General features: G+C 42.0%; 2 protein-coding genes across 13 annotated transcripts in view; one reads left to right on the top strand and one right to left on the bottom strand.

The window, feature by feature from the left end:
* Nucleotides 1-260: 260 nt before the first annotated feature.
* SLC67A2 (solute carrier family 67 member 2) lies at nt 261-22,145 on the top strand. 12 transcript variants are annotated; one of them, XR_013345823.1, is made up of 9 exons: nt 261-393; nt 4,834-4,921; nt 9,163-9,206; nt 10,720-10,849; nt 12,855-13,064; nt 13,640-13,746; nt 14,500-14,651; nt 15,126-15,255; nt 15,904-17,576. XR_013345823.1 is itself a non-coding variant. In XM_077814402.1 (8 exons), the coding sequence occupies exons 1-8, from the start codon at nt 280-282 to the stop codon at nt 21,852-21,854; spliced, it is 852 nt and encodes a 283-aa protein (XP_077670528.1). In that variant the 5' UTR covers nt 261-279; the 3' UTR covers nt 21,855-22,145. The 12 variants fall into 12 exon arrangements, 8 of the variants coding, with proteins under 8 accessions (XP_077670528.1, XP_077670507.1, XP_077670491.1 ...); XR_013345827.1 differs by lacking the exon at nt 15,126-15,255 and having other exon boundaries at nt 13,640-13,814; XR_013345828.1 differs by lacking the exon at nt 15,126-15,255 and having other exon boundaries at nt 13,640-13,814; nt 14,500-14,645.
* The window catches only part of SLC9A2 (solute carrier family 9 member A2), a 34,633-nt gene continuing 33,516 nt past the window's right edge, over nt 21,807-22,923 (bottom strand). Inside the window, exon 12 of the mRNA XM_077814348.1 lies at nt 21,807-22,177. Coding sequence (XP_077670474.1) covers nt 21,807-22,177 — 371 coding nt within the window. The remainder of the gene's footprint in view (nt 22,178-22,923) is intronic.

The following is a 22,923-nucleotide window of genomic DNA, read 5'->3' on the forward strand; positions in this document are numbered from 1 at the left end:
ACGGGGGGGGGGAGGGGGGAGAGAAAAAAGATGGGGGAACATGATCCTTAAAGGCTTCAAGCCCTGATGACAAATCAACGCCACCTCCACCCACCCCCGCTTATCACTCGTGTGAGACCATGGCTGGCAAATACGCGACCCCGGTCTCCGAGGCTCTGACCAGCTGGCTCTGCCCGACCGCCTGGGCTCAGCCCCGCCGGGGCCCCGCCCCAGCCCCAGCCCCGCGCCGCGCATGCTCGCTCCCCCGCTGTGGCCGCCGGCGCCGGGCCTGGCTGGAGCATGGGGGCCTGGGAGCCGCCGCCAGCCCCGCGGCCGGGCCCGGCGGCTCCTCCTGCTCCGCGCGGGGCCGGGCTCAGCCGCTTCGTGCGGTGCCTCTACCTGGTGGGCTTCCTGGTGAGTGCGGGGCCGCAGCGTCAGGGACCTGCCGGGCGGGGGCTCGGTCCCCCGCTTCCTGCCCTGGGGGCGGGGTGTGTGTGTGTGTCCCGGTTTCTGCCCTGGCCGGCGGGGGGGGATCCGTCCCACCTCCTGCCTTGAGGGGGGGTGTGTGTAAGTGTAAAAAAGCAAATATTATCCAGCCTGTAGGTGAACCAGGACCGCAATGGTGTCTCTGCCGCTTGTCTCCACTGGAACACTCAAAAAAACCCTGAAAAACGATCCTCAGCTCCATTGCCCGGCACTCCTGCACCCCATGGCAGATCTTCTCTGCTGTTTGATGGGGAATGTATAACAAATGTAACCTTAAATATGTGTAATCCACATATGAAATATAATCTGTCCCATACTGTAAATGACCCTAGAGCATCCGGGTTCGAGAGCTGCCTTTTTATAGTCTGTTCGGACACCACCCATTTCTCCTGTGTTTGTATTTAATGTCATTGTCATGGTTGAAGCTCCCATCGCCTTGACATCAATAGCAACTACCTGGCCAAAAAAACCCTGAAGTTCCTGAGGGAGTCCTAAGGGACTGAAAAATTCCTCCAAATGTCTGAGTTTAGGGATGGGCAAAGACAATCTCTGTTCTGTTCAGTACTCAGCACATCCATGGCACTACTGAAAACCCGGAGATTTTAGAGGCAGTTCTGAGGCCTAAGAGATTTCCCCAGGATCTGACACTTTGGCTAAAAGCTGCATTCCAGCAGGCATACCCTTATCCTTGCTGTTGTCCTTTATTTCCCATCAAATAAGATGACCATCCATTCAGTATTTTAAGGCATATCATTTATTTAGTGTTTACTTCCCTATGACCCATATCCAATAAGGAGTTACATTTTATCTGAGTGACTCTTAGTATGTTTTCAATAACCATACAAAGGATCATGCACTGTTATACAAAAATCATGCATTTATATATTGACTAAAACAGTGTGGGGTAGTTTCTCCTAAAAATAAGTTTTTTTTCCCCCCATACAGTTGTCCTTCATTTATTTGAAATGTATATGGTCTACCCTAGTCTCAAATTATATCTTCACCTTCACAAAGTGGGACTAAAGGAACATCTTTGGTTTACAAAGTCATATTTTTTAAACAACTTTTCTTATTTTTTTTTAAAATGATTGGATGTATATTCTAGTCAATAAATTTTAGTGAAGACAATTTGTCAGACACTTTTATTGAACTAAATCATGTTAAATCTTGCTTTCTGAGCAGCTCTTGTTAAGGGATTGAGTGGTTTGTTCTGTGGACTCAGAAAGGGAGCTGCACTCAGGAACTCTTCAGCTCTAATCCAGGTTCTGTCACTGACTTCCTGTGTGGCCTTGGATGAGTCTCTTAAGTTTTCTGGGTCTGATTCTGCTTTGGCTGTAGAACTTCCAGCCCTGTCCTATTCCCAAATCTCCCCCTGCATGCAGCATGCCCCTGTTGAGCTGAGTATTCTGAATGGGGAGTGCAGTCACCAAATCCTGTTCAGCCCCTTGGAAAGTGGTACCACAGTGGTTTCTGTTCTCAGACGCCACAGGTGTGGTGCTCTGCTCTTGTTCGATGATAACAGTCGGCTGCATCCGTGTTTCTGCTGTGTGCTGCCCCAGCTCTGCGCAAATAGCTAACACAGCAGACCCCGAGAGAACCCTGAAAAACCACAGACTCTAGTAAGATATGAAGGAATCCGAGCCAGGTTTATTGTCAAACGAAGCACAGTAATAGTTCCCTATAGACTCTACAGGGCATACTACGAATTTGTGCTCCCTGGCAATGGACGTCGCTCAGTCAGTGGCGGGACACTCCACTGCCCCCTAGGCTGGACAGAGACACCCGCCCCAGGGATGTATTCTTATACACAGGTACAAACAAGTTACATAACACTCCTGATGTATTGAGGTGCAACCCCTTTACGTAACAATGCACCACCCTTCTACGCAGTAAGGTGCTGCCTCTCACCTTGTACATGTTGGTTTGAACAAAACAACTCTATCCATCGTACTAGCCTTTTGCCCCTGTCCTTGTTATCTATGTGGACGGTATAAGAATGTTCTTGTACCATTTGTGTGTGGCTCTGATATCCAGTACACTTTAGATACATGTTTGTGCAACAGCATATATTTATGCAACATCAGCCTTTCCTTGCCAGCTTCTGTGAGCAGGGCCTGCCTCTGGCTCGCAGCTTAACTTTGCTTTATGTCAGCAAAGTCTTGACCATTACTTTAGCTCAGGCATTAGGTCTCATACCAGGCCTCTGATACCAAGGGTTTATGTTTCAGGGCCTCATCTTACTACAGTTTCATGCAAATATAGTCTCTATTAACATAGGCAAACTAGCCATTCATGTCTAGGACTTTGAGTGCTTTCAGTTCAACTAGCCAGTGTGATAGTTTAATGCAGAAATAAGCATCTACGATTGATGAAACGGGAAAATGCTTTTGTATGTATTACTGCAAGTTACTTTTGTTTAAACTAGCCAAAGAGAACTGACTTTTTTCTTTCATGTCTTTTATATTGTTTTCCATCATTTTCCCCTTTGATAAATCTATCTCATTTTTGCTTTTTTTCCTTTGTTTGTGCTTCCTCTTTAACTCTGTCTTTTTCCTTACAAGTCTGAAAAAGCAGTAGGCAATAGTGCTCCATAGAGCTTGTCTGTTTTGCTGCATCCGATGAAGTGAGCTGTAGCTCACGAAAGCTTATGCTCAAATAAATTGGTTAGTCTCTAAGGTGCCACAAGTCCTGTTCTTTTTGCGGATACAGACTAACACGGCTGCTACTCTGAAGCTTACATTTGTGTTTGCAATGTTTCATAAACTGCCTTATGCTCATTATAGGTAATAATTAGAACCCTTCTAATACTGAGGTAAATTTACTTTGCCATAGAAGGCAATTGGCACATTTCTAAGGGTGACCACTGTGAATAGTAGCTGAGCGATGTCACTGAGCTGTTGTCTGCTACATAACCTTCCCATAGCCAATAAATTAGAGTTTAGAATAACATACACTTCTCTCTTTAAAATAAGAAATAATTGCTGTTCTTCACTGACATGCAAATTATAATAACAATTACTGGGCTTAAATATTGTGTTACTTAAGGAGTACCAGGGATCAGCTATATTAGTTTTGTGAGTGTATGTATATATAAAAATTAGCCATCATGATTGCTTAATGAGATATTAGAAGCATGTGACTCGATGGTATTTATAATGACATCTCTATTCTAGTTTTGGATGGACTATTATGAATGTTTAGTGCAACTGCAGTAGTCTCTGATAAAAGGTGAGACTGCTTCAGTAGTCCCCTTCAGCACAGTTCTACTCTGATGTAGAAGTGGCATGCAAGCAGCATTGTACAGTAAAGAATTAGCAGGTCAGTGTGGTAAGTTAACAAAAGATAAAAATTTGAAAGGACAGGCCAGGAGATCCTTGTACAGTATCGGAGTGAAGAACCCTCACATGCTGTCTCGTCTTCCTCTGATGCTACTGAGGAAATCTCTGCTTCCCTTATGCTTTGCCTTGCCTCTGTGCTGTATCCTACACTTTGCCATTGTAATGTAAGAAAAATAATGTAATCTATTTACAGGAATGGGCTGTCTTGAAAGTCTCTCTTCCCATTGTAGATGATGTTTTTCAACTGAAAGGCTACACTTTACATGCATTTTCCGGTGCTTTAAATGTTTGTTTTCATAACTTAATTATTTGTACAGAGAGAAGCTTTTTTTTATTTCCATGATACACCAGACTATTTATATTGCTGTATGAAAAATGCAATATAAATAGTGCAAGCCTATCATTTTGAAAATTCAGAATAATTATTCAACTTCCTATATATATTAAGCATTAAATATTTCTTAACTAGATCTTCTGAAAAAGTGTAGCACTGCCTTTTTCATGTATTTAGAACCATTCAGAAGATAAGTAGTTCCTGTCAGTTTTTAGCTTAAAAAATTGTAATTTGTGAACATACCACTCAGATTGCAAGGATTATGGAATGCAACATAACACATTCTCTGTCATGCAAAACTTTTTATTTCTTGTTGACCAGATCAAACTTTTGGTCAGGGGTGTGATGAAAGTGTGATTTGTGATCAGCATAGCTGTGCCTTCTAGAATCCCTAGGGTTGATGCAATTATGCCAGCAAAGCTGTGCTTTTACCAGTACAGCTTGTTTCACTCAGGGCAGCTGGAATAAGCTATACCAGCAATAAGCTGCATCCACGCTAGAAGCACTTGACCGGTATAATATGCTGGTATAGCTGTGTGGGTGGAGCCTTCCAAATGTAGACCTGATCCTAGATTGTTATTCAATTAAAATATAAAACCCTTTTAAAATACAGAATCATTTATTCCTAAATCTTGACTTTCTGTATCTTTGTAAATTTGCTCAATTACTGAAATTCCATTCTCCCTATTCTTTCAGGACTTCTTTGGTGTAAGTATGGTTGTGCCTCTGTTAAGCCTTCATATCAAGTCTCTAGGAGCAAGTCCAACTGTTGCAGGAGTAGTAGGTGAGTACAGTATGGATACTGATTACCCAGGACATGATGTAGAAGTCAGATACAGTAACTCCTCACTTAACGTTGTAGTTATGTTCCTGAAAAATGCAACTTCAAGCGAAACGATGTTAAGGAAATCCAATTTCCCCATAAGAATTAATGTAAATGGGGGGGGGGGGGGGAGGGGGAGGTTCCAGGGAAAATTTTTTTCACATATATACACACACACACACACTATAAGTTTTAAACAAGCAGTTTAATACTGTACACAGCAATGATGATTGTGAAGCTTGGTTGAGGTGGTGAAGTCAGAGGGTGGAAGAGGGTGGGATATTTCCCAGGGAATGCCTTACTGGTAAATGATGAACTAACATTTGGCTGAGCCCTCAAGGGTTAACACATTGTTAATGTAGCCTCCCACTCTACAAGGTAGCAGAAATGGAGGGAGGGGAGATAGCATGGCAGATAGAGACACACACCCTGTGTGAGAGAGAGAGAGAGATGCACATTATGATCCCACTGAGAGTTACCAAAAGCAACTACAGCATTTGCTCAAGAAACTTCCTGAAAAAGCACAAGATCAAATCCGCACAGACACATCCCTAGAACCCCGACCTGGGATATTCTATCTATTACCCAAGATCCATAAACCTGGAAATCCTGGGTGCCCCATCATCTCAGGCATTGGCACCCTGACATCAGGATTGTCTGGCTATGTAGACTCCCTCCTCAGGCCCTTCGCTACCAGCACTCCCAGCTACCTTCGAGACACCACTGACTTCCTGAGGAAACTTCAATCCATCGGTGATCTTCCTGATAACACTATCCTGGCCACTATGGATGTAGAAGCCCTCTACACCAACATTCCACAAAAGATGGACTACAAACCGTCAAGAACACTATCCCCGATAATGTCACGGCTAACCTGGTGGCTGAACTTTGTGACTTTGTCCTTACCCATAACTATTTTACATTTGGGGACAATGTATACCTTCAGATCAGCGGCACTGCTGTGGGTACCCGCATGGCCCCACAGTATGCCAACATTTTTATGGCTGATTTAGAACAACGCTTCCTCAGCTCTCGTCCCCTAAAGCCCCTACTCTGCTTGCGCTATATTGATGACATCTTCATCATCTGGACCCAGGGAAAAGAAGCCCTTGAGGAATTCCACCATGATTTCAACAACTTCCATCCCACCATCAACCTCAGCCTGGTCCAGTCCACACAAGAGATCCACTTCCTGGGCACTACAGTGCTAATAAACAATGGTCACATAAACACCACCCTATACCGGAAACCTACTGACCGCTATTCCTACCTACATGCCTTCAGCTTTCACCCTGACCACACCACACGATCCATCGTCTACAGCCAAGTTCTGCGATACAACCGCATTTGCTCCAACCCCTCAGACAGAGACAAACACCTACAAGATCTCTGTCAAGCTTTCTTACAACTACAATACCCACCTGCGGAAGTGAAGAAACAGATTGATAGAGCCAGAAGAGTTCCCAGAAGTTACCTACTACAGGACAGGCCTAACAAAGAAAATAACAGAACGCCACTAACCGTCACCTTCAGCCCCCAACTAAAACCCCTCCAATGCATTATTAAGGATCTACAACCTATCCTGAAGGATGACCCAACACTCTCACAAATCTTGGGAGACAGGCCAGTCCTTGCTTACAGACAGCCCCGCAACCTGAAGCAAATACTCACCAACAACCACATACCACACAACAGAACCACTAACCCAGGAACTTATCCTTGCAACAAAGCCCGTTGCCAACTGTGCCCACATATCTATTCAGGGGACACATCACGAGGGCTCTAATAACATGCACATCTATCAAGAGATCTAGTTCACATAGTGCACCAGAATGATATATGCCTTTAATGGTGCCGAAGTTTAAGAAAGAATGCATTGGACATTGTCAATATTGACAGATATTCGTAAAATTAAATAAACAAGTCGGATGTAAAATTATAACATTCATGAACCATCGAGTCGAGACACTTCAATCTGAAGGTCACGCAATCACAGACATGAAGGTCGCTATCTTAAAACAAAAAAACTTCAAATCCAGACTCCAGCGAGAAACTGCTGAATTGGAATTCATTTGCAAATTGGATACTATTAATTTAGGCTTAAATAGAGACTGGGAGTGGCTAAGTCATTATGCAAGGTAGCCTATTTCCCCTTGTTTTTTCCTGCCACCACCACCCCCCCCCCCCCGACGTTCTGGTTAAACTTGGATTTAAACTTGGAGAGTGGTCAGTTTGGATGAGCTATTGCCAGCAGGAGAGTGAGTTTGTGTGTGTGTGTGTGTGTGTGTGTCCGGGGGGGGGGAGGGGGGGTGAGAGAGCCTGGATTTGTGCAGGAAATGGCCCACCTTGATTATCATGCACATTGTGAAGAGAGTTGTCACTTTGGATGGGCTATTACCAGCAGGAGAGTGAGTTTGTGTGTAGGGGGGTGGAGGGTGAGAAAACCTGGATTTGTGCTGGAAATGGCCCAACTTGATGATCACTTTAGATAAGCTATTACCAGCAGGACAGTGGGGTGGGAGGAGGTATTGTTTCATGATCTCTGTGTGTATATAATATCTGCTGCAGTTTCCACGGTATGCATCCGATGAAGTGAGCTGTAGCTCACGAAAGCTTATGCTCAAATAAACTGGTTAGTCTCTAAGGTGCCACAAGTACTCCTTTTCTATTTCCCCTTTAAGAACTCTGACCCCACTCTAAGTACATTGCCTTTTTAAGTATATCAGGAAGTTTAGACAGCAGCTGTGGCCAGCAAGCTCTCTCTGTCCTGAGCCCAGTTGTCCTCCCGTCCCCCCGTCCCTTCCCCGCTCTATATGGAGAAGGAGTAAGCGGGGGGGCAGGAGCAGGGGGGAGGGGGACACCCTGACATTAGTCCCCCTCTTCCCCCCCCTTCCCCAGCAAGCAGGAGGCAGGAGCAGCACATGGCAGTGGGGGGAGGGACAGCTGAACTGAGGGCAATTGATAGGCAATTGATAGCCTGCTGGGTGGCTGCTGCACAGGGAACTTAGGGGAGCGGGGAGTTGATGGGGGGCTGCCGGTCCACCCTGGTCCCAAGCCTCCATCAGCTAGCTACAACGGGCTGCTCTTCCTGCAAGCAGTGAACAAGCAGGTGGCTGCAAACAACGTCATAAGGGAGCATTGTGCAACTTCAAATGAGCATGTTCCCTAATTGATCATCAACGTAACAATGTTAACCAGGACAACTTTAAGTGAGGAGTTACTGTATGTATCATAACTAACCTTCAGTAGCCACACAGTGGAAAACAATGGCAAGTTCTAAGCAAGATAGACATTTTTCTGCAGCTGACTCTTCCCCCTTATAATCATGATTGTCCCACTATTAAGTCATTGAATTTCTTCATAGTTGTCTTCAGAAGCTACTATATGGCGGTTCCAAATGATGACCTTTTTGGATTCTGTAGCTTCCTCTCCTCCGTTAAAGTGATTCTGGGGTACTGGCTTATAACACAAATACAGGTCTAGTGCACAGTTTAGAAATCGTAATGATGATATAAATGTCTTCTTTATATCCAGATTTTTAATATCCTGCCTTTTCAGTTTGCATGGACTAGAACTCCTTCTGATGTTAATCCTATTTCTGAGTTTGGTTGACAGAAATGTTGTTTATGCAGTGACTTTAGTGTACAGTACATTATCATCTCTACACTTTGCATTGACTTAAGCGTTCAAAAAGCCAGGGAGCTGGGGTGTCCTTTAATCAGTAAAAGAGGCTGACAAATATTGTACTGTTGACTCCATGCTGGAATTGTTGTTTTCTTTCTGTTCCTTCTCTCCTACTGCCAATTGCTGCTAGGTTCTTACCCTTCATTTTGAAGGGTAGGATTTGCAATTTCTTCCAGGCCTGCTGCTACAGTGCCCTGTCATAATGTTTGGTGTAGGGTGCCAGCTGTCCCAGTTTCAGTTATTTTCCCTGGCAAAGCATCATACTGCTGCTTTCACTCTTCTCCGTTGAATAGTGTTGCAATTTTCAGACACTCAGAAAAAGAGGAAAATTCGTCCATCAAAGTGGTGAAAATCTTGTTCATGCTGGACTCCACCCCTGCTTTTCCCTATTGCCTCTTCCTGTACTTCTAATTAATTATTTTGTTAATTTTCCCACTTTGCAGAACCATTTTAAAGCCAGTTTCACAAGTCTGTTCATGCTTAATTCTCAGTGTCTTTTTTCACTATTTTTATTTTAGGATCTCTTTATGGTTTACTGCAGCTCTTTTCCAGCACATTTGTGGTAAGTTTTGAATACTGGATCTTAAATATATATTGGTGTTTCTATTAACTTTGCAGGAAAATTAAAAACATTAATGGTAATATTTTGGAGAATGTGAAACTGTACATTTGCTAGCATAGCCCACACACCTCCTGTTCTGTCACATCTAGTGGTACTGAGACCACTGAGAGAGAGAGAGAGAGTGAGAGAGAGAGATTGATTGAGTCTGAATCTGCTCTACAGCCTGAGCTAACAGCTGGTTGTCTTTTAGTTCATGTGGTAGAGGCTCATGCTCTAAGCTCCAGAGGTTCCTCGTTTGATCCTGCCCTCGACTACCAGGGTCTGTCGGCGTTACACTAGTGTTTACACAAGCCTTTGAGGTTGGAGGAACTGCTCTTACTCTATGTGGACTTTTTGTTTCAGTTATAGGGACTAATCAAATCCTAGGACACAAGTTGAAATTTTTAGCTGAAAACCAAATCTCTGCCTAGATTTGAAAGTAGTAGTTTAAGCAGTCAAATATTACTATGTGTCAGGCATGTAACATTCTGTTTAATGTTGTGTTGTTATTAGAGCAGTTTTCTTTAACGCGGTAGCCTCCATACAAGAAATAGTATCATAGGCCAGATCTCTGAAATTGTTATATTCTCCGATTAATATGGAGTCTATTGTAATTTGCCATTGGCCTTAATTCATGCAATGTCTCTCAAACTTTATTTTTTCCCCATAGGGTATGCTTTTTCCCCTCCTTTCCCAAAACAAATTGGCACAAGGACACAACCCAAGGCCATAGGTCAGGAATGCATACTGTACCTGCCAACATTCAAATCTGTACTTTGGAGCCAGTGCTCCTAGGTTTCATCCACACATTTTGCACACAGTCACCTTTTCCTCTGTCTGTTGCAGCTTCCCTGAACTTATGTGTAAGGCTCCTACCCTTCCTACTTAAAGACCCTCTTCTGCCATGCTGCATGTGGTGAATTAAGTTGACTTATTTTATATAGGTTATCTTTTAATTTTCCCCTTCTCGTGACCTCTTTCTGTTTGTCTGCCCTCAGACTGATAGCTCCCTCAAGCCAGGACTGCCCTCTTTGAGTGTTTGGCAGGCATCTAGCACACAGTAGTTGCTATCATTTATAAATAATAATGGTCAGTGTTGGTGTGATGACATTTTCATTAGACTGTCGCCCATGATATTTCACTAAATTGTCATGGGTTTACATAAAACTAAGATGAGACATTAAATTAAATTAAGCTTGGCTTTCATACCTCATCTAGTAAAATTAATTCATGGTGGAAGCAGGTGCTTCTCCGATTGACTTTAGGGTTGAATTTAGTCCATCATGTCCAGCCTCTGGCATCTAGACACAATACTATTATGAATGTTATCTAAACTGTTTATGAATGTTTCCACTGATGGTCCCTCAGGGACCTCTCTTTTGAGAAAAGAAGTAATCGATTTAATTCAGACATGCATATCGTTCACAATGGGTAGTTCAAAACTATAAAAAACACTCATTTATTGTCTTACCAGGGCTGCTGGAGTGATGTAATAGGAAGACAGTATTCCCTGATTGCCTGTATCCTCTTCAGTGCAGTGGGTTATTTGCTGCTTGGCATGTCCACCAGTGTGTGGTTATTTGCCATTGCTAGGGTACCTGTAGGTGAGTAATTGACTTGATACTTGGATTTATATTTAGTCCAACGTTGGTTTGAGAATTACTGCTGGGGAAATCATGGTATTTAGATGTGGGGACAAGCTAGATAGCAGCTTTGAACAGTTTTACTTATCACAGGTACAATGGTTCTTTGGCACCTATGGAACCCCAGCTTTGAAAAGACCTCTAAGTTGATCTTTTTACTATTTTTTTTTTTTAATGAGCCATGTGACCAGTGATTTTTCAGGGCTTGGGTTTTTTTGAGGGTGTGGGAGGGGGTAAACAACTTCTGAGACACTTCAGTGCAGGGACTGTTTTTTCAAAGGGTGGGTGCTTATCACTTCCTGAAAATCAGGCACTTTAATGTTTTTCAAGTCGAGCACGCAAAGTCGCTAGTAACTTCTAAAAAAGTTAGTCTGTGTGCACGACATAACATGATATAAGATCTTCAATACATTTTTGTCATATTGAACGTATATTTCCAAATAGGATATCATCTAAAAGCTTAGCTCACTACTTAACAGAATGTGTATGTTGTGTAAAAGCATATTTGTTAGTGCCACTAACACAAAGTTTCCATCAACGGACCTAGGGGTTACAGTGGACGAGAAGCTGGATATGAGTCAACAGTGTGCCCTTGTTGCCAAGAAGGCCAATGGCATTTTGGAATGTATACGTAGGGGCATTGCCAGCAGATCGAGGCACGTGATCATTCCCCTCTATTTGAAACTGGCGAGGCCTCATCTGGAGTACTGTGTCCAGTTTTGGGCCCCACACTACAAGAAAGATGTGGAAAAATTGGAAAGAGTCCAGCGGAGAGCAACAAAAATGATTAGGGGACTGGAACACATGAGTTATGAGGAGAGGCTGAGGGAACTGGGGATGTTTAGTCTACGGAGGAGAAGAATGAGGGGGGATTTGATAGCTGCTTTCAACTGCTTGAAGGAGGGTTCCAAAGAGGATAGCTCTAGACTGTTCTCAGTGGTAGCTGATGACAGAACAAGGAGTAATGGTCTCAAGTTGCAGTGGGGGAGGTTTAGGTTGGATATTAGGAAAAACTTTTTCACTAGGAGGGTGGTGGAATGCGTTACCTAGAGAGGTGGTGGAATCTCCTTCCTTAGAAGTTTTTAAGGTCAGGGTTGACAAAGCCCTGGCTGGGATGATTTAATTGGGAATCGGTCCTGCTTTGAGCAGGGGGTTGGACTAGATGACCTCCTGAGGTCCCTTCCAACCCTGATATTCTATGATTAACGTCTCTGTCTGATAAAACTCTCATAACAGGTTTTTAAAATTCTGACTATCTAGCCTCATTCCAAAGAAAACTTTTTTGTTTCCTTGATAGAGGAGGCAGTGGGTTGGTTTTGGTTCTTTTTTTGTATGATAAAGAAACTTCAGTGGTTTGTTTGATAAATCTTTAAAATTTTAACTACCTCTTTAGAGTTTTTGTAATGCTCCTATATTGCCAGTGGTTGTGGACTGTGGTGGTGTAAGGTAATCCTTTTGTGAGGAAAGAGCAGAGAAAGAGATTTTATTGTACACGTGTGGCATTTTTAGAATAGCCCAGAATTCATATTAATTGTTGCTGTTTCTCAGCCTACCAACACCTACTGGTTAACAACCTGAGATTGTACTGTACCAATTGCAAGTGTCTGTAGCCAGCCGTATCATTCTTTCCCCAGCACTGACCACAAGATGCGATGTCTCTGGTAGTTGCCTCACCTCTACTGGGATCCACCAATCAGAGGTGCTGCTTCTATCCTATTTGAGCTGTTGTGCTCACTTGACGCAGATGTCTGTTTAACATGATCCCACTAGCCAAGGGAATGGTTGCTGCCAAACTCGTCACGCGTCCAGCTCACCACTTCCATGACACAACCCCTATAGCTCAGGCATTGGACGATTTCTAGCTTATGGAATTTTCAAACAATTATTAAACACAACCTTATAAATTGCATCCTATGCTAAATAAATATGATATCGTTTTCCTATATGTTTTTATGTTAACTTTCAGGTATTTTCAAACACACTCTCTCCATATCAAAAGCTCTTCTTTCTGACTTGGTTTCTGAGAAAGAGCGCCCTCTTGTAATAGGACATTTCAATGCAGCCTCTAGTGTTGGTTTCATCCTGGGTCCTGTGGTTGGTGGCTACTTTACAGAGCTAGAAAGTGGCTTTTACCTGACATCTTTCGTCTGTTCTTTCATCTTCATTCTGAACGCTGGTAAGTTGTATGTATTATTTTGCACTTCAGGCTTTTTCAAGAGATTTGTGTTCGTGTTGTTTGTACAGTAATTTGACTGTAATCCCTTTCTGTTCTGTGCATTCAGACTGCTCTTTCAATGTGAACTACTTCTCACATTTTGAAAATAGTTCATTTAAGACAGCCTTCCCCCTCTTTATTTCTTTTTTATATCCAGATACAAGAGATGGAGTGTTATTTTTGTGTCTAGAGCTGGAGAGTGGGAGTCTGAATCCTGGGTTCAGTTCTCAGATCTGCTATGTATATGCTGCATGAGCAAGTCACTTAACCTTTTTCTCTCTTATTATAGAGCCCCATTTTAAATATGGGGAAACCAATAGTAACTTACATGGGTTATGTTGTGCTTAATTTTTGTAAACTGTTTTGTGATTATTTTAAGAAGAAATGTTGCCAACAAAGTGCAAAATACTTTCATTTGTCTTTGATTTATACAGTTAGAGACACCATTAAAACATAACAGTAACTTACATGTTTGAGCATGGGGTAAAGAGTGTACCTGTCTACAATTAATTGATCGTATTTCATTACCTCTACAGGCCTGGTCTGGATGTTACCATGGAGTGAGGAACACACAGATAGTAATGAAAATGAACAGACCACCAGTAACAGCAAAGTGACAGCAAAGGCAAACTGTGACCTGCAGGTTAAATCACTAGTTAATGGAGCAATGAAATATGATACTCCCCTCCAGTCCCTATGGATTCCAGTTGGGTCAGTGCTGAAGAGGATTAAAAGCATTGCATGCTCTGATCTGTGGGATGTATTTTTAGTACGGCTACTAATGTCTGTAGCTGTAATGCTGTATTATAGCAATTTTGTTCTGGCAATTGAAGAGAGATTTGGGGTGAAACCTAAGCTCACAGGGTACCTCATAAGCTATAGTAGCACCCTTGGAGCACTTGCTGGTTTTCTACTTGGACCAATAACTAGACTTTATCAACATAACACTTATGCACTTTTATTACATTCCACTGTTCTCACCTGTGTGTTGATAATGCTATATTCCACAGCACTCAGCATATGGACGGTCATTTTATCGTCAACATTTTTAGCGTTTTCAACCACTGTAGGACGCACTTGCATCACTGATCTTGAGTTGACCCTGGGTGGGAATCAGGCCAGTGGCACGCTCATAGGAGTTGGTCAGTCTGTGACATCTGTGGGACGCATAATTGCCCCTCTTCTCTCAGGAATTGCACAGGAGTTCAGTCCCTGTGGCCCTCCAAGTCTTGGAGTGGGGCTGGCGCTGGTAGCTATTTTGATAATGCTTGTGAACACACCACGATATTGCAGCGGTAGAACTGCAAAATTAAAAAGTGAATAGCAGCTTATTTTGGACAGGCTGGTGCATCACCAATAAAATGCAAAGCACTAAAAACCTGTATTGTACCAACAGGCTGTTTTCTCAAAGGAATGGTACAAGTTCAAGGGGAGGGCAGCCTGCCTGAGCCCTCAGATTCATACAGACTTATCTGCTGCAGGATCATACCTCAAGACAGGAATGCTCAGAGCTGTAGTTCAGAGAGAAATTCTCTTTCAGAGGTGCAGGTATCATTTAAAAACTTTCGTAAATTGAGAATTGTATTTTCTTTGTGCTAATAAGGTTGAAATCCCTTCAAGAAAAATGATTCTGAGTATATAAATGGCTGATGAATAATCCAGTTTGCAGCCCCACATTGAAGCATGACGGTTAGAATGATAGGCTCTTTGACTGAGAGAGACAGACTAGTGAAGTTTTTTATTTAGACATGTACAATTTGTTATGTGCACTTATCAGTATGAGACATTAAGGCTGACCTGTATAAACCATTGGCCTCCTGTGACAATGGCTTGTTGATAAATCAGAGGTTGCATATATAACTTGTGACACATGCTCTGCCTAGAAGCTTTCCCATGCAGCATAATTAGCCATTCCCAACTGGCTAGCTGACGTTCTGCTTTCACTCCTCTGTCCCAATATTTCTGGTAAATAGAGCTGTGTATGCTCTAGCGCTTATTTTTCTTTTATATATACTATATAAGGTATTTTAAGAGAAAACGCCATCGTGCAGAGTTAGGGTGATTGAAGATGAGACCATGTAAATTACAGTGAAATTTGCACTAGTGGTACCTGGACTAGTGAACACCTCCATCTGGCAACCTTCTCTCATAAGTGAGTATTTGAAGGAACTCCCAGAACTTCCTGTGCAATTTTGTTCCATCTTCATTTTAAGAATAACCACTCTTTCTTGTTCTTTAAATGGTTGTTTAAGATACTTTTTGGAAAATCTAGTGATGTTTTAAAGTGTTTGTTCCACGTAGGATTAATCCACTATTTTTCATCTTTGAAGACATAAATTTAAATCCCAATTTAGGTAATCAGGGAAAATGTGTGTTTGGCAGCTTAATCTTCGTTTGTCTGCATGCATTTTAGCAGGCCAAAGCTAATGGAGGTAGATGCGGGTAAAGATTGAAAGGCATTGACAGATTTATGGAGATGGTTTCCATAGCGCTGACCGATACTATACAAGGTTCAAGTCAGCGTTACTAGCCCATCACGTTTTTGAGCATTACGTTTGAGCCACTGTTTTTAAAAAAAGTTTGTTCTTATAGTGCCTTTTATCTGAAAGTTTCATAGCACTTCCCGTTAACTTATTTGATGTAGTATACAAAGCCGCCCTGCAGATTTTTTTAATTGAATTTAGCATATATGGTGTGCACATGCAACTTTAAATCTTGCGTCAGAGCTGTCACAGGTGGCATTTTGTAATTTTGTTTTTAAATCCACTTTTCTCCTTCTTAAAACTCTCTTCTCTTACAGAGTGCCTGCCCTGTTTGAAATCGCTGACAAAATCTCTTTGATCTCAGTGAGAGCACCACGGGAGCACATATATCTATTTTAATAACTTGAAATTTTATAGGCGGACACAATGAGACTAGTCTATATATGTGCTTGTTTTCGGGAGGTACCCCTGATTTCTGTGTGAGAGTTAAGCTTCATGCAAAAAATGGAATCTTCTCATTTTTAATGTACTGTAGATTTCATCTTTTTTTTTTTAATTGTGCCCTGGGATAAAGTTTTGCTATGTGACTTAGGACTTGGGCTCCTAAGTGCCTATTGACTTTCAATTGAGACTTAGGCACCTAAGTCACTTTTGATAATTTTATCTCTGGTGACCATTTAAGCAAGAGCCTCAAAATATCGCCCTCGCTAATTCTCTTGCCCTTTTTCCCTCCACTAAGGAAAGAAACATAATTCCCCAGAACAGGGACCTTTATCATAGAATCATAGGAGATTAGGGTTGGAAGAGACCTCAGGAGGTCATCTAGTCTAACCCTCTGCTCAAAGCAGGACCAACCCAACTAAATCATCCCAGCCAGGGCTTTGTCAAGCCGGGCCTTAAAAATCTCTGAGGATGGAGATTCCACCACTTCCCGAGGTAACCCATTCCAGTGCTTCACCATCCTCCTAGTGAAATAGTTTTTCCTAATATCCATCCTAGACCTCCCCCACTGCAACTTGAGACCATTGCTCCTTGTTCTGTCATCTGCCACCACTGAGAACAGCCTCTTTGGAACCCCTCTTCAGGTAGCTGAAGGCTGCTATCAAATCCCCCCCTCACTCTTCTCTTCTGCAGACTAAATAAGCCCAGTTCCCTCAGTCTCTTCTCATAAGTCATGTGTCCCAGCCCCCTAATCATTTTCGTTGCCATCCACTGGACTCTCTCCAATTTGTCCACATCCTTTCTGTAGTCAGGAGCCCCAAACTGGATGCAGTACTTTAGATGTGGTCTCACCAGTGGCGAATAGAGGGGAATAATCACTTGCCTCGATCTGGCAGTGCTTCTACTAATGCAGCCCAGTGTGCTGTTAGACTTCTTGGCAGCAATGGCGCACTTTGCTACTGCCACTTGGAATGAAGTGGAAATAAAGCATAGTGAACTGGTATTTGGTATAAAGGATTTAACACCTTTGGTGGTCGTCTTGCCCGACAATCAACAGATAGAAAGTCATCCTAACTTGTGACACTGATAACAAAAGTGTGGGGCTTTCTTAGACCAAATGCACCATGAAATTAGTTTACACTAGATTTAACAATTGTCTGCATACCACTCTTTGGGGTGATAGGACTCAACACTTCACTTTTTATGTTTATGCACAAGCTGAAGCACTTTGTGCTTTCCACAACCTTTTTTTATTTTTTTTTTATTTTTTTTATTTAACATTGATTTTTGGTTTGGAAGATATATTGTATTTTTCTTACTGTCTAAATCTGTATTATGGAAAATTAATATTTGGAGTGAGAAGCCTGTGGAAGATGTGGTCTCAGGGACATACTGTAGCTGATGCTACTGGACAAAGTGGCTGTATTTATAATATAATGTGATTTTGAAGTACTTTAGAAAGGATTACTCTCTGTAGTGTTAGTTACAAAAATTGCACTAAAATTCTTTCTTTTAAAAAGCAATAAAGTAAAATGACATTCCATTTTTATTAATGTTTCAGTCATTGTCTTCTGTTAACTTTATATATTTTTCCTTGTAATGCACTTGAGAAGACAGGTGGCCAAGTCAATGGAGTTGGATGGGATGCACATCCAATGCAGTATTTAGTTTCCGTGACTGCCTTCTTTCAGTTCTTTAGTCTTCCTCTGCCTGATTGACTTCTTGGGTCCAGTTGACCTCTTGCTGCCTGATCAGCTAGGCACCCATTCAGGAAAACATCTCTATTCAGGACATCATTTAAGCATGTGCTTAACTTGAAATGCATATGTACATCCCACTGCCTTCTGCATGTACTTAAAGTTAAACATGAGTGCTTTCCTGAGTTGGGTCTAAGAGCAGAAGGAATTGGGGAATGGGGCTGAGAAGGCAGTTCAGTTGCATATGGTAGCTGAAGGGAGTGCAAGAGGGTTCTCTATTCCTTAGGAACTGCTGGTAATACCTTCTTGTTCTCTTATTCCTGTAGTCCCCAGAGATGAACGTACTGTCTCCAGCCCTGTCACCAGCTTCCCCTGTCAGTCCTGCTCTCCAGCTCTCCTCTGTTTTCTGGCTCCAGTCTATGCACCTCCCTGACCTGACCACACCCCTTTACACAGGAGGATGTTATTACTAGGGGCTGCTCCTACACTCTTCTCCCAATTTCCATGTTGTTCCTGGCAGTGCCTGCATCTGCAAGGTTTGGATTCCCCTCTGCGGAAGGTAGTTGCTGCTAAATGCTATCTTTGGAGATGCCAGCTTTCACTTAATGGCAAATGGGATTTGATCTCTACTTCACCCAGGAAGGCAGGGGCCATCAATGGATAAAAGAGAAACAAAGAAAGAAAGGGGAAAGAGCTGGAATGCAAGTTCTGAGACTGGGCGTCCAGAGCCACGATTTCCAATGCCTAGGAAAATAAGCTTGGCATCTTGCCATTCTCACTGTTACCATCCCATGAGTCACACCTCACTGCTTTTCTTCTGCCTGGAGTCTTGTCTTGGGGGGTTTTTTGGCTTTGCAATTCACCTCTTGAAGCTTCCATGTTTAATCATTATTTCTAGTCCATATGACTCTAAAGAGAGCTTTCTGAACTTAAGACAGCACAGCTTTGACTCAATAGGCCTGCAGTTAAGGTTGAAACAATGGCTCGAAGCCGGTGGCATGAACACATTCAATCGGATATTAAGTCAGAAATTATTGATCATATTTTAAATAGCAACACACAATATTTCACTGCACAGAAATATCAAGCTAATGTTTTTATTCCATGTAGCTGAATGTTGCATACATGTGAAAGGATATTGCTATAAGCTTTCAAGTTCAATCAGATTTTATTTTTTGTGTTCTCTGTGTATGAATTTACTCCAGCCCACTATCACATCCTGCAGAATTACAACACCTTGCCTTCCAGAAAGTACTTCGTGAATTGAGTGATAATATTTTAAAGTTTCATTATAACCAGATGGCTAATCTCCCCCAGCCCTTCAATTTCAGTCTCCAATCTTTGAAATATGCCCCCACTACTTAACCTGACAGAACTCAGGTCCGAGTTGTCTCTGGACTAGACCAAGGATTTAATGCCCCAATGTGATGTCCTATTAGAGGATCTGTGCTAACCTGCAAGAAGTATTCTCTTTGTTAGGTAAACAAAGTGCTGATCACTATCACTATAGATCCCACAATATTTTTCACAAGGACAAGTATGTTAATTTCATCATCCTGGCCAAACTTCAGTTTAATTCTGTCTCCCTAAATTTCTCCCTTTGCTTCTGTGTTACAGAAATTATTCTGTCATTGCAGACTTGTTTTTCTTGAAGGGAATGAAAACCATGTCTATAGTCTATACATCATTTCCGCCAATAGATGGTGCTAGGCGACAGACATTTATTTGGCTTCTAATTTCCCAACACCCATGAACTTTCTTTGACATGGGATAACAAAAGACAAAATTCACATTATAGGCTGTAGCTGAAGGTGCTGATTAGAAAGTCTTAAAGATAATGTTCCAATTTACTTTCTCTCTGTAGGAAAAAAGGTAGTAAGAAACGTACTTCAAAATATTGTGAGTCGGTAACTGTATGGTATGCGTTTACTTACTGCTTTTCATTCATAGATCTCAAAATGCATTTAAAAATAAGCATCATCCTGTTTTATAAATTAAGTAATTGAAGTACAAAGAGGTTAAGACCCAAGTTTCCAAAAAATGGCCCTTAATTTTAGGTGCCTCAGTTTTGGGGTATGCAATTTAAACACTTGGGGCTGTCTTTTCAGTCAGACTGAGTACCCACTATGCCAGCTGAAGTCAGTGGAACATGCAGGTTCTCAGGAGTTGTGAGAAATCAGGGGCCACTTTTGGAAATTTGACCCTAAGTGACTTGCTCAGTTAAAAGTCGCTGATTTAGTCCTTATCAGCAAAGGAAAGAGAGAGTGAGTAAACCAAACTAACCTTCTACATGCATAATGTTATCACCTTTTTTTAAAGTCACAATTCAAACTTAATGCAAACCCCCAAATCATAATCTCATGATGGGGAAAATTTGGACCCGGATTCAAATGTGAAAATTCCAGCACAGGCTCATTTTTAATTCGGATATGACGAGAGTGAGGGAGTATATGCTGATCATTCAAATAGATGTAAAAGGGAAAAAACCCAAGATGCTGTTGAAAAATGAATTCAAAATTATTTGTATAAATTAACATTGTAGCATCACCTCACTCCATCATAAGCCAAAGAGAAAAAGATGGCCATGCACAGGTGACTGATTCCCACAATAACTAAACATGGCCACAGTTCTTTTTGCAAAAATCAACATCTCACAGTAGAGAAATTATCTTGACGTGGGCCTTTGACTGAGACTTTAAAAAGATCATCTTTCCATCTGCATACAATTGAGAATTTGCATTTGACAGACGCGAGAACTCCACATAACCTGAACAGTAGAAAAGGATTACAGTAACTGCAGCAAAATTTAGGAAAGTTTGAGCCATCCAAAAAAACCCCCAAAACAACCCTCAAACATAAATAAAACTAAAACTGCCAGCTCTAAACTGAGATTAGAAAGACATGGGTGTTTTAGCAGCAGTAATAGTAATTTATTTATTTTATGGTAGTATCTAGTGACTCCAACTGATGCCCCATTGTGCAACATGCTGTACAAACAAAAACAAGAGATGGTTCCTGTCCCACAGAGCTTACAATCTAGAAAAAGACAAAACAGACAAAGGAAGGACTAATATCCCCATTTTACTGAGGGGATACAATGAGACCAAATGAGCCACCCAAAGTCACAAGCAGTGCTGAGAACTGGACACAGATTTCCTGAATCCGACTCCATGCCTCACCGTGACACCATCCGCCCTCAGCCTGTGATGAGTGTTATAACAGTTCTGCTGCATTTCCACAGCAGCCACAAACTGAGACAGAGGAGGCATCAACTCCTCTGAGGGCCCAATCCTGATAACACTCAGCACCTATCTACTCCCATTGAGATGAATGAAAGTTGCGGGCATTCATTGCACTGAAGGTGCTCAGCACCTTTCACTGGTTATATGCTGGGGGAAAAATGCTGATAGGATTACTCTGGAGCTAGTGTCCTTCACCTATCTTTACTGCCCATTTTCCATGAACTGAATGTGTTTCAGAATCTGCTTCTGTAGCTAGGTCTTCCTTTTCTGATCCTGTTCCAGCCTTCACAACCCCTAACCGCATCCTACTATCCTGGCCATTCTAACAATAATCTGCATTGATTAATGTATTTGTCTTGCAAGGTCTATGGGACAGAGGCATAGTGCAATTTTCAGTGCTATTCACATTAAAAATCTGATCTAGACAAGCAAAATTCAATCATAAATAACATCTTAAATGTACTAGAATATTTTTAAACATTCTCTTCATTGTATGAGGTTTTTAAAACATTCTTAGTTGGATAATTAAATATCAAACTTGGGCTATTTGGTTCCAGAGCTGATGGTTCCAGAGCTGATGATGATAAAAGGCACATTTTCCCCTTAGTAGTAAAAAGAACATAATTGTCAGAGCATTGCTAAAAGTTGTTCATAAAAGATGTTTTCTTTTGCATCTTGGGTTTAGTATTTGCTGTAGTATTTCATCCAGTTAATTATATGGGCATGCAACCCAAAGGATCCACACCAAGTTTTTAAAATAGATCCCATTGTCCAGTCAGATGGTTTAGAATACTAATTTAAATCTGTAGTTTATTATTGATAGTTCTACTTCAGCTGTTTTCAGTATGGCTGATTCGGAGATGTATTTTTATGCCTTTCAGCTTCTGATGCCCACCTGACTATTCGCGGTGGTGGCATTGGTCTTGTTGATCTAACATCTTCAGTCAAATTTTCTTCACTCACTGTTCCAAATCTTGGTCTCGATAGCAGTGGTTGCCTGAACCCTCCGGATGCTTGAGCTTCATTGTCCGTTTCTCTGCGATCTACTCTTCCATCCTGGTCTCCATTAACTTCATTTCTCCACTCCATTCTAAATTGCCGCAGTGGCTGCTGCTGGCTCTGGTCGCGCAAAATTTTTCGTGCTCTGGGTTTTAAATTGAGCACTGTGGTAGGAAGCTCCAATTCAGAGTCACTGCTGTCAGCACCCCCTACTGTTAATTTTAAAACAAAAATAAAATGTTAGTTGAAGAATATCACTGTCTACACAGTGCTGTAAAACAAAATAACTGAGCCATGCACAGTATCAACCACAAGAAATAAAAATGCTTATCTGTATTTTGAAATTCACAGCCATTTTGCCTGTTTTCCCAGAAATTTGCACAGATAGAATTTTGCACTTGTGCTCAGTTGGCTGAATTTTTCACAAGCATTTGTGACATTTCCTTATACATTTCCAGTTATTCTAGACAGCAGTCCCATGTGCTCCCTTCCACTTACACGAGGGAAAGGGAATTCAGACATATGGATGGGGCTTCTAGGGCACTTGGGGTCGCAGGGCTTGGACCATAGGGCTAAATATTGCAGCGTAGACATTCAGGCTCAGACTGGAGCCTAGGCTCTGAAACCTGTGATCGGGGTGGGTCTCAGAGCCCAACTGACCCAGGCCCTTAGACTCAGTGACCCGGGTTTTTTATTGCAGTGTAGATGCATCCATAGGTTACATCTACACTTCGAGCTGGAGGTGTAATTCCCAACTCGGGGAGACATATCCGCACTAGCTCTGATTGAGCTAATGCACTAAAAATAGCGTCGCTAAAAATAGTAGTGTGAGCAGTGGGATGAGCTAGCTGCTCCGGTACAATCCCATCTGAAATACTAGGCGTGTACTTGGGCAACTAGCCCCTCCCACAGTGCCACGGCTACATTTCTGTTTTTAGCACACTAGCGAGCTTGGAGG

The sequence above is a fragment of the Eretmochelys imbricata genome, chromosome 1 (genome assembly GCF_965152235.1).
Source record: "Eretmochelys imbricata isolate rEreImb1 chromosome 1, rEreImb1.hap1, whole genome shotgun sequence".
Classification (NCBI taxonomy): Eukaryota; Metazoa; Chordata; order Testudines; family Cheloniidae; genus Eretmochelys; species Eretmochelys imbricata.

What these genes read in the sequence shown, in the direction of transcription:
- SLC67A2 (XM_077814359.1), top strand. Translation starts at nt 280, where the DNA reads ATGGGGGCCTGGGAGCCGCCGCCAGCCCCGCGGCCGGGCCCGGCGGCT. An exon ending in TCTACCTGGTGGGCTTCCTG is followed by an intron (nt 394 to 4,833) that starts GTGAGTGCGGGG and finishes CTATTCTTTCAG; the next exon opens with GACTTCTTTGGTGTAAGTAT. An exon ending in CATCTTCATTCTGAACGCTG is followed by an intron (nt 13,065 to 13,639) that starts GTAAGTTGTATG and finishes TTACCTCTACAG; the next exon opens with GCCTGGTCTGGATGTTACCA.